Source organism: Phascolarctos cinereus, unplaced genomic scaffold (genome assembly GCF_003287225.1).
Source record: "Phascolarctos cinereus isolate Bilbo 61053 unplaced genomic scaffold, phaCin_HiC Scaffold_2;HRSCAF=192, whole genome shotgun sequence".
In the NCBI taxonomy this organism is placed as follows: Eukaryota; Metazoa; Chordata; class Mammalia; order Diprotodontia; family Phascolarctidae; genus Phascolarctos; species Phascolarctos cinereus.
Window position 1 is genome coordinate 238709187 of NW_027555625.1, and position 12079 is coordinate 238721265.

The following is a 12079-nucleotide window of genomic DNA, read 5'->3' on the forward strand; positions in this document are numbered from 1 at the left end:
AAACACTTGACATTTACTAGCTGTGTGACCCTGGCAAGTCACTTAACCCCAATTGCCTAAAAATAAAAAAGAAAGAAAGAAAGGAAGGAAGGAAGGAAGGGAAAGAAAGAAAGAAACTACAAGTTCAAAGCCCTTTCCATTGTACCACAGCTGCCTCCAAATAAAAAAATGGAATTAAATCAAAAACTAATACTTAAATCAAATGATGGTGGGGGAGGTGGGAGAAGAATGGATAGCATTCATAAAGTATTGTATTGAGTATTAGACTTAGGACACAGGTAAAAGAGGTTATGAAACATAAAGCCATAGTACCTGATGTCACTCAACTGCTTCCAGAGTTAGAGGATGTATATAAATGGGTAATGTGTTCATGATGCAAGGAGAATGACTACAAAGCTTTCTTAGATATGCTTCTGCTGGAAAATGTTGAATAAAAATTGACTGTTCTCCTTCATTCTGTCCTCATGACAAGATGGAGAAATATGCACTAGAAATAATAGCTGGATTCAGAATTAATTGAATAGGTTGAATTGAATTAAAAGAGTGGTCATCAGTGGAAGAAGGTCTCTAGTGTACTGCGTCACGAATCTGTCATTGGTTCTCTGCTTCTGTTCAAAGTTCTTGGGTGTTATTTTGTTTTTTCCACTAGCTTACATAGAGTAGGCACTTAATAAACATTTATTAACTTGACAAGGAACTAACTCTGAGGTCTTTCTCAGCTTTAAATCCATGACCTAATAAGATGAAATCTAATAGGGATAAATATAGTTTTACGCTAAGACCCAAAATATCAATTACACAAGTTCTTCTTAACAAAGGTATGGGAATTTTAGGGAACTGCAACCCCAATTTAAATCAGTGTTGTAACATGACAGTACCAAAAAGTGATATTAGGTTTAATGTAAGAGAGGCTGATGTTCTGAGTGAGGAAGGTAGGGAATGAGCTCTAAAATACTAGGCCTGACTAGACCATATCTGGGGTACTTTGTTCATTTCTGGGTATTTTAGAAAGACATTAGATAATGAGAAGATGAGAGACCATGCCAAAGAAGGATTGGTTGAAGCAATGAAGATTGCCTAGCCTATAGAAGAAAACTTGTGCTTGTCCTTCATTCTCCAAGAGGACCATGACATCAGGTAGTTGATGACATGACTTGAAATTGACTTTGATTTGAGCGAGGGAGGACTGTGCAAGGTCACCAGCCTCACTTTCTTCTCCAGCACCATCTGCATCCAGTGGCCAGATATTCATCGGAAGGACTGGAGACGGTTCAGGATGCAATGGCCCTTTTAAACTAAGGTTGTTTCAGGTTCTCACTTTGAATGAGGCAATGCCCATTCAATGAATAGGTCTCTTTAAGAAGTGAATCAAAGGATGGCCCCTTTAATCAGAAAAGAAAAAAAATCAAACTTGGAGGGGGAGACCCTCCCGGTTGCTGACCAAAAGAGAAACAGTAACTATTTATATTTGCTCTGCACCAGGAGGGCCAAAAAATAACTACCAAGTGGTGCTTGGGCAGGGACCTGTGAGCTCCAGAGTGGATTGGCTTTAAGGCTTGGTCTTTGAGAAAGAAATCCAGCCAGTAAACTCCAAGTTAAGTAGGCAGTTTTTAGCCATCCAAATTTATCTTCCTTTGGGCAGAACACCCTCAAGTAAGGGGAGAGGAGAGGAGAGGGAGAGGAGAAGAGAACGAGTTGAGTTACCCAATTGGGACTGGCCAGCTGGGTCCCCATTCAGGCAGCTCCGACTACTCACAGGTTGTGTTTGTCCTTCATTCTCGAAGAGGACCATGACATCACAGAGCTGACGACATGACTTTCTCAGAAGAAAACTTAAAGAGAACATGATAGCTGTCTTCAAGAAGTTAAAGGGTTGTCATATGGAGAAGAGATCCTAGAGGAGAGAGCAGAAGTAACAGGAGGAAGTTGTAGAGAGGCAGCCATAGGTTTGGAATAAGGAAAAACTTCCTTATGATTGGAGCTGCCAAAGATGGAAAGGACAGCCTAAAGAAGCAAGCTCCCCTTCACCAGCAATCTAGTGGACAGTACTGTTGACAGTATTATGGGGTGGATTCTTGGTAAGGAAAAAGTAGAACCAGGATGGCACCTGTGGTCCCCACTGGCTCTGAAATTCTGAAATTCTTTAATGCTTCTTTTACTACTAATTTCCTTGCCAAAGAAGACAGGCAGCTGGTAGACATCAAAATCAGAGTCCATCATATGGACTGTCTCACTTCATTGCTCTCAACTAATTTCTAATCATGCAGAGCACAGTCTAGGTGAGGTTCTAGAGAGAATCTCCACCTTGACAAGGTAACATGAAGAGAATCACCAGACCTGAAAGCAATTTGTAAACTGTGAATTTTTATAGCCACAGTGATTAAATGTGACTGCTTACAAAGTGCCCAGTGGATAGCACTAGGATTTGGGTTTATTGGGGGAGAACACATAGGGGATCATTTTGTATGAATAGAGAGGCAAGCGGAAAAATGGAAAGAACATAGGTTTTCATACAGGAAGTCTAAGTTTTTTAATCCTAACTCTGTTACCTCATGTTTTACTTGGCACAAGACCCATAACCTCACTGGCACTTAGCTTTCTCATTTGTAAAATAAAGGGATACACTATATGACTTCTAAGTCCCCTTGTGCTCCAAATCTGATTAATCATGCCATGATCTAGTCCCCAAATTGACCTGAGCCCTGATTAATCATTCAACTTCTTACCTGAGCACTGTGTTTGCTGCGTGCTAAAATAATGCTAGACATTATGGGGGACGTAGACGGATAAGGCATATCCCCAACCTTTGAGAAGTTTCTGGTCTACTTGAGGAGGCAAAGCGTATAGACAGGAAAGAACAATGGTAACTTTTAAATGTTAATTGTATGATCTCTCCAAACCTATACACCCAGCATGGGATAGTGGAGAGAATTGCTATATTTGAAGTCAGGAGACCTGGTCTGAGATTTCAGTTCTGATAGTTATAGCTGTGTGACTATGAGCAAGTCACTGAACCTCTCTGAGTCTCACTTTCCTTATCTGCAAAATGGACACAAATGGACATAGCTCACACAGTGTTTATAAAGAAAATGTTTTGCACATCTTAAAGTGTCTAAGTATGGTTATCAGTTGTTCTTAACAATAATAATCCCCACATCCTTGTTCCCCAACCACTCTAACCCACACTGATCATGCACTTCTCTAACCTCCATCATATTTATAGTCTATATCACATAACTTGCTTACTGATACTAACTTGTATTGCTTAATTGTTTCAAGTGTGTGTCTTGCCTCAGTTAAATAAGCTTCTTATACTTATTTGTTCTATGTTAGACTCATGATATGAGTATTTAAGAAGGCTTTTCTGACTGATCATGAGTCTAATTTCCATATGAAATAGTTGGTTTTGTACTACTCCATTTACTACATCAACTTTGGAAGCTCTTTCACAAATGCCTGTCGTTGGCCACTAAAGGGACTAGGTTGTGGAGTATGAATGATTCAGCACAACCCATTGCAACAATTGCAAAAAGTAACTCAAAAGTCATCTCTAATTGGGGAGCTCATCTTCATTGATGGAATACAGTCTATCAATTAAACCCAGCCTGTTAATATCAGTAGCTGCTGCCCCTGAACCACTGAGACTTTCTGCCATTCCAATAGTGAAGAAAAAAACATTACAATCCTTGAATTTCAGAGCTGGAAGAGACCATAGAGGGCATCTACTTTAATATGCTACATGAATTTCCTCTAAAGTATCTCCCAAAATGACCATCTTCTCTCTTCAGTAAGTGGGAATTTATTTATTCTGATAAGAGACAAGAGGCTGGTAAAAACTTTCAAAGGGCTAATAAGTTGGAGGGACTTAACTTTAAGGCTAAGGTAAATATAACTGTGGCAGTTAGGTGGCACAGCAGATAGAGCACAGGGCCTGAAATCAAGAAGACCTGCATTCAAATCTAACCCCAAACATTTACTAGTTATATGACACTGGGCAAGCCACTTAACCCTGTTTACTTCAGTTTCCTCATCTGTAAAATGACTTGGAGAAGGAAATGAAAAATCATTCTAATATCTCTGTCAAGGAAACCCCAAATGGGATCACAAAGAGTGATCACATGATTGGATCACATGATGATTGAAATGACTGAACAACAACAAAGACAGGCTGATAAAAAATTTCAGTGGGCTAATAAGTTGGAGGAACTTGTATTTTTGGGGTGTTTTTTGCTAGGCAGTGGGGTTAAGTGACTTGCCCAGGGTCACACAGCTAGTAAGTGTCTAGTGTCTGAGGCCAGATTTGAACTCAGGTCCTCCTGAGTCCAGGGCCAGTGCTCTATCCACTGCACTGCCTAGCTGCCCCTGAGGAGCTTATATTTAAGGCTGAGTTAAATAGGATTATATTTGATGGCCCCAAAATGAGTATTTCCATTGAGTCCTGAACCCTTTCCCCCAGCCTTGTTTCTACCATTTCCTACCAAATAAAATCAGTCACATTCTTAGCTAGTAGGGTGTATGGAAAAGAAAAGACAGCAACCTACCTGTAAAATCCGTTTCTGCCATCTGTATCTTTTGTATTTACGGATGATGAAGTTGAACTGTGTAGCAGTCAAGAAATCCTGGGAAGCCTGCAAGACAGTGATAGACTCAGTCCTTAGAGCCTTTCAATCTGCTGATAGATCCTAATTCGTTAAGATCATAGTACAAAGTAAGTGGCTAGAGTACTTTTCATCTACGGAGACCAAGCTACTTTCTGGAGAACCTACAGTGAGTTCACAATTACCTGGAATTAGGTAGAAGCAACAGCATTTTGTATGAAGGGCATGGGCTTATAGGCTTTCAGGTCAGAGGACCTGGGTTCTAATCTTCTCTCTACCATTTACTTTGTATGTGACCCTGGATGAATTACCTAACTTTCCTGGGACTCAGTTCTCTCTTCTGCAAAATGAAGATTGAATAATCTCATGAGGTCCCTTCCAGAGCAGCTAGATGGCACAGTAGATAGAGTGCCAGCCCTAGAGTCAGGATGATCTGAGTTTAAATTCAGCCTCAGACACTTACTAGCTGTGTGACTCTGGGCAAGTCACTTAGCCCTGTTTGCCTCCATTTCCTCATCTATAAAGTCATCTGGAGAAGGAAATGGCAAACCATTCCATTATCTTTACCAAGAAAACCCTAAAAGGGGTCACAAAGAATGAGACATGACTGAAAAATGACTCCAGGATGACAAAGGTTCTTTCTAGCTGTAAATCTATGATCCTATGACCTATCTTGTATAATATCCGTAGCAACAAAAGAATCTCAAGCTTCTAAGGAGAGTGTCAATGCTGAACAAACAGTATGAGTTAACATTTATAATTAATAAACATCTACAAATGATTCAAAGGGTAGAAAATGGGATTTAGAAACTGGAAAGGTTTTCCTTGGAGAAGAAAAGGTAGAGTAGCTTCAAAATTACTATCTTTAAGCACTTAAATAGTTTCTATCTCTATACTATCTCTATCTCTATGAAGGGTTTTTATGATAAGGATACTACTTGGTTATAGAGAGGATTGAAAGAGAGGCTCTAGCAACAATAATTACATTTGTATGATACTTTATCATTTTCAAGATACTTTTACAGGCATTGTCTCATTTGGATCACAGTACAGCTCTGTGAGAAAGGCAGGGTCAATATTACTATTATTGATATAGAAAGACAGTAGAAAGAATTAGATTCGGAATCAAAAAACTTGGTTCCAAATCTCAGTTGTGCCAATTACTACCTATGTGACTTTGGGAAAGTCACTTAACTCAGTTTCCTCATCTGTAGAATGACATGGTTGAACTAGATTAAAAATCTATAGTTCCTTCTACATATAAATCTAGAATTCTATTGTCTGTGTTTTAAAGGTAGAGGAATCTCCATCTTTAAAGTTCCAAATTGGTGACAGGACCCGAGCAAGATCACGTGAAGTAGTGAAACAATAGGAATAAAACTAAAACGCACCTCCATAAAAACTTGCAGACAAATGTATGAAAATGAGTTCTGCTCTCTCTGTCACTAAGGAACAGATTGTTTCTTATAGAAGCAGCCCTTGCCCAAGAAAATGGATTCACAACATAAGAACAGAAGCCAGATGCAAAATGGTGAGAACAGGGCAGAAACATGAGCTTCCCCAGTACTCTCAGGCAAGTGATAGCTTCCTGTGCTTTCAAATGCTTCATAAACCTTACAACTTACTTCACAAAACCTTTTTTTAAAAAAACTTTCAAATGCTTTCCAAAACTTAGGACATAAAAGTCAGCTATGATTATGGCTGTGATTCTCACTGTTGTCTCATTTTTCTCATTTTTTTGATAGAATTCAAATAGAAAGAGTCCTAGGAGAAGTCTTACTATTATTGCATATTTAGTGTTCTTCAGATTACTGTAGGGTGGATAAAATGACTGCTTTGTTTAACTGAATAAGAGCATTGGAAGGTAAACTCATTTGTAAAAATAAGGGAAAGTATCTCTAGGAAAACTCCAGCACTAACCGGAGGCATTTATAAAGAGCTTAACAATTCACAAGGTATTTGACAAATATCTCATTTTATCCTCACAATAACTCTGGGGAGTAGGTGTTATTTCTATCCTCATTTTACAGACAACGAAACTGAGGCAAGAAGTTAAGTGCCTTGCCCAGGGTCACACTGCTAGTATGTGTCTGAGGTCACATTTGAACTCAGGACTTCCCAACTCCAGTTTCAGCTTCCCATATGCTGCGCCACCTAGTGGCTCAGGAGCAGACAGCATGACAGGGATGACCTCTCCTGTTCCCATATGGTTTGGGTTTCTTGCCTAGATCTCTGTATTTGAAAGCTTTTCATCCATGTAGTTTGGAAATTGTGAATGACTCTTAAGATCCAATGACACTGATCTCCTCACTGTTCCTTACACAGGACACTTTTTTTTTAAGCACAGAGACTTTTTATTCTTTCCCTTCCCTTCCCTCCCCCCACTCAGTGAGAAGACTATAAAAAATACAATTCTTACAAATGTGAAAAATAATTAAAAAAAAAAGAAATTGCCTTATTAGCAATGAGAAAGAAAGAAGGGAAGGAAGGAAGGAAGGAAGGAAGGAAGGAAGGAAGGAAGGAAGGAAGGAAGGAAGGAAGGAAGGAAGGAAGAAGGAAGGAAGGAAGGAAAGAAAAGGAAGCTGAGAAACAATCTTTACAGCAACTGTCTCTGATAAAACCCTTGTTTCTCCAATATACAGAGAACTGTCAAATTTATAAGAATGCAAGCCATTCCCTAGTTGATAAAGAGTCAAAAGATATTAATAGGCAGTTTTCATATGAAGAAATCAAAGCTATCTATTGTTGTATAAATAAGTGTTCTCAATCACTTTTCATTAGAGAAATGCAAATTGAAACAACTCTGAGGTACCCCCGACACCTATCAGATTGGCTAATATGACAAAAAAAAGGAAAATGATAAATGTTGGAGAAGATGTGGGAAAATTGGAACACAAATGCATTATTGGTGGAGTTGTGAAGTGATCCAACCATTCTGGAGAGCAATTTGGAACTATGCACAAAGGGCTATAAAACCATTCATGCCCTTTGATCTAGGTCTGCATCCCAAAGAGAGCATAAAAAATGGAAAAGGACCCACATGTACAAAAATATTTATAGTAGCTCTTTTTGTGGTGACAAAAAATGGAAATTGAGGGGATACCCATCAATTGGGGAATGGCTGCACAAGTTGTGGTATATTAATAGAATACTATTGTGCTATAAGAAATGATGAGTAAGCGGATTTCAGAAAAACCTGGAAAGACTTACATGAACTGATGCTGAGTTAAGTGAACAAAACCAGGAAAACATTGTACACAGTAACAGCAACATTGTGTGATGATCAATTTTGATAGACTTAGCTCTTCTCAGCAATACAATGGTCTAAGACAATTCCAAAAGACTCATGACGGGAAATGCTATCCACATCCATAGAAAGAATTATGGAGTCTGAATGCAGATAGAAGCATATGATTTTCCCTTTTTTGTTGTTGTTTTTTTTTCTTTCTTGTCCTTTTCCCTTTTGTTCTGATCCTTCTTTCGCAACATAACTAATGTGGAAATATGTTTAATATGATTGTACATGTTTAGACTATATCAGATTGCCTGTTGTCTTGGGGAAAAGAGAAGAGGAAGGAGCAAGAAAAATGTTTGAAACTCAAAATCTCATAAAAATGAACATTGAAAACTACCTTTACATGTAATTATAAAAAATAAAATACTATTAAGTGGGAGAAAAAAGATAATTCACTCATAAACAGGTTAAGCAGATATCTAGAAAATGTGTTTATACTATCATTTAGTCAATCTTTCTTTGAAGACGGTAAAAAGGTAAATTTTAGCCTAGTTTAGGTCAAATGATCATAAATCTTGATTTGATAGAGTTTAGATTATTAAGATTTCACTTCAGTTAGTAGAAGATCATGTAAATATAAATCCACAAGTGACCTAAAACAAACATTAAATTGTAATGTACATTTTTGCTATTGTTCTACAATAGCCTAGCTCAACTCTTCCCAGATACCTTATCTGGGAGACCCCTATAACTCTGCAGAATGCACAGTAGATCTAATTAGTATATATATCTTAGATGGGGGTCAAGGGGATGGACTAAGGAAAGGGGAAAGATTGGTGGGTAGATGGCACTCTTGTCCCCTAAGCTACCCACTGGTAATATCTGGAAAGTAATTTCAAGTCTAATTTGTTCTAAAAACAACTGTCAGAGGTGACACCAGGTGATTACAACTCTAACTCTCCTTTGATCTTTATCATCCATCACCTGGTTTCTTTGATGTATAATTTCACATTTTCAAATACTTCACCATGCCTGTTTCTATGCCCAGCAGTATTCTACCACAATACCTTGCGCATAGTAGGCATTCAAATATTCATTCAAAGAGCAAGAAGATACCTGGTTAATCAGCTAGTCCAAATCCCTCATTTTGCAGAAAAGGAAACTGAGACCCAAAGAATTAAATGGCTTACCCAGGGCCACACAGATAGTAGTCAAGATTTGAAACTAGTCTTCTGATTTTAAATCTAGTGTTCTTGTCACTATATCACATGACTGAATTAATTTAGCTATCATGCATTGATGAAGTGAATTAGAGAGGCAGTATGATGGCATCAGATGTCACTTAATCTAACTCCTCCTAAATAAGACAGAGAGAAGTCAAATGATTCACCCAAGGTCAATAGCAGGATTTAAACTTAAATACTCTTACTCCAGAGCCAGGGCTTTTTTCATGGTACTACACTGTCTTCCCATCAAGAGAACAAGATTTAAGTTGTTTGACCTTGGCAAGTCATTTACCTTTTCTGAACCTCAGTTCTCTCACCTGTAAAATGGTAATGATGATGATTGTGATGATGATGATGATAATAATAATAATAATAACACTAATGCCCCAAGAATCATCATGGCTTAGTGGATAAAAGGTCAGCCTTGGAGTTTGGAAGATCTGGGTTCAAATCCTGTTTCTGAAATATATTAATAGTATAACACAGGTTAAGGCATTTAACTTCTCAGTGACCCCAGGCAATTTCCTAAGACTATAAGATGCATATTTCTATCACTGGAAATTCCTTAAATAAATTCATAAGTGGGGGGGATGCTTAACTCATAGGGTTGTTATGAGAAAAACATTTTGTAAACCTTAAAGTCTAAAGAAAGAGAAGATATAGTCTTTTTTATTATACTGTTATAGAAATGCTTATTGTATTCCATAAAGTAAAAATAAATAAAATGGTTAAAAAAGAAATAGGAGATAGTATTTGAGTAAGTATAAATGCTATTTGACTTTAAAATTTGATTGTTTTAAAGGTAGAAGACATATCATCTGTTAGGAAGGTATAAAACTGAATCAAAACCTCCTAGGTCAATTGATTATAACACCCTAATTAGAGTCCTCATCCTCTCTTGCCTGGACTATTGAAATAAGCTCCTAATGGGTCTCCCTGCTTCCAACTTCCTCCCTCTGCAATTTGTCTTACACAGAGATGCCAAACTGATATTCCTAAAGCTCAGGTTTGGTTGTACTACTCTCTTGTTCAAGAAAAGTTTCAGCGGTTCTTTATTGCTGCTAAGACCAAATATAAAGCTCTTTGTCCAGTATGTAAAGCCTTTCACGATCTGACTCCAATCTTCTTTCCACACTAATTCTACACTACTCCTCCTCATGCATTCTCCATTCGAGTCAAACTGGGTCACAGGATCTTCCCTCTACGTGTCTTTCCATCTCCCATCTCGATGCCAAAGGCATCCTCCATTCCTAGAACAATTCTCCAGCCTCACCTCCACCTCTTGGAACCTCTAACTCTTTTCAAGGCTAAACTCAAGTTCCATTTCCTAAAGGAAACCTTTCTAGATTCCCCCCAAGTATTAGCCATCTGAAATTATTTTTCTAAAATTTTATTTTGTATATGTTATCTCTGTACATATTGTGTGGTGCCACACTTATACCCCCCACACACACTCACACACATATTTATTTATCAAAAATATTTGTTAAGTTGAATTGAAAATATCCAAAATATTGAGGGCAGCTAGGTGGCGCAATGGATAGAGAACCAGCTCTGGAGTCAGGAAGACCTGAGTTCAAATCTGGCCTCAGACACTGGATATTTACTAGCTGTGTGTCCCTGGACGAGTCACTTAACCCCATTGCCTAGCCAAAAAAATAAATAAACAAAGGAAAATATCCAAAATATCACATAATATCCAACCCAAGATTGGCTACATTTCCTTAGGCATTAGAGAGAGGTCTTACTCAAATATATAGAATTTCAGCCTTTACAATAAGAAGCAGTGGTTGTAAAAAAAAATAGAATTTTTTAAAAATCTGTTTGTATTCTTTAGTTCCCACTTCCATTTCATATAGAAAATTTTCTCAGGCTGGTAATAGAGAAGAGTAGATAGAGATGCTAGAAAAGAGAGTGGGTGGTCTTAGTAAGAATGGGTGGGACAAGAGTGAATTCATCCGGTTGCATTTTGTGGGTGTAATGATTTTTTTTTAAATATATTTGCAAGTCAGAATTTTTTAAATGAAATCACAGGAGCCTAGCCATGTTTCCTAGGAGGAAAAATTCCCTTTCCTCCCACTGACAAGATCCCATCTGATTTGAGGCCTATTTAAGCTATGTGAAGATTTCAACATCACAAAATCTATCCCTATAAGCCAAGACAGAGTGGGTTATCCTTCAAAGTTGGGTATTCCAAATTGCTTATATAACAACATAAATAAAGTTACACATAAATAGTTCAACCTGAGCCAGAACAGGAAGAGGGGATGCTGGTGTTAGGGTAGATCAAGTAAGGTGGGGGAATTAGGGAAGAGGAAGGACAGGAACTCAGAATTTCCATTGTGGGGGACTCCGGAGACAATTCAGTCCAACCTGAACAAGAACTCCCATTGTTGCCTGACAAGCAGTCATTCAGTCTTTATTTGAAGACTTCTAGTGAGGAGAGAAATCAATCAATCAATCAAATGATTATTAATCACCTACTACGTGCCAGGCACTGTAGATACAAGTACAAAAAAGGAAACAGTCTCTCCTTATATTTTTAATGAGGGCTATAAAGACATATTAAAAAAATTGACAACACAAATACAAGATAATAAATACAAATCAATGCAAAGTAGTTAAACACAAGAGAGTTTGGAAGGGAAGATACTAACAACTGGAGGGATCGGGAAAGACTTCATATTGAATGGGGTACTTAAGCTGTATCTTAAAAGAACACAAACCACTCCAGCATCTTTGCCTAGAAAACCTCAAATAGGACCACAAAGAGTCAGACATGACTGAAATGACTGAACAACACAATAGAGATTCTAAGAAGTAGAGATGAGCAGGAAGTACATTCTAGGAATGGAGGTGGAGAAATCTGAAGGCAAAGATATAGGACATGGATTTCATGTGTGAAGAAAAGCAAGATGGTCATTTGGACTGAGCCAAAGAGTGAGTAAAGGGGGATGATGTATAATAAGGCTGGAAAGGCAAACTGAAGCCTACTGCAAAGGCTAAACAGAGAAATTTGT

At 38.0% G+C, this 12079-nt stretch overlaps 1 protein-coding gene across 1 annotated transcript in view; it reads right to left on the bottom strand.

The window, feature by feature from the left end:
• The window catches only part of LOC110206425 (uncharacterized), a 119235-nt gene that overhangs the window by 61185 nt on the left and 45971 nt on the right, over positions 1–12079 (bottom strand). Inside the window, 1 exon segment of the mRNA XM_078149161.1 lies at positions 4542–4628. Coding sequence (XP_078005287.1) covers positions 4542–4628 — 87 coding nt within the window.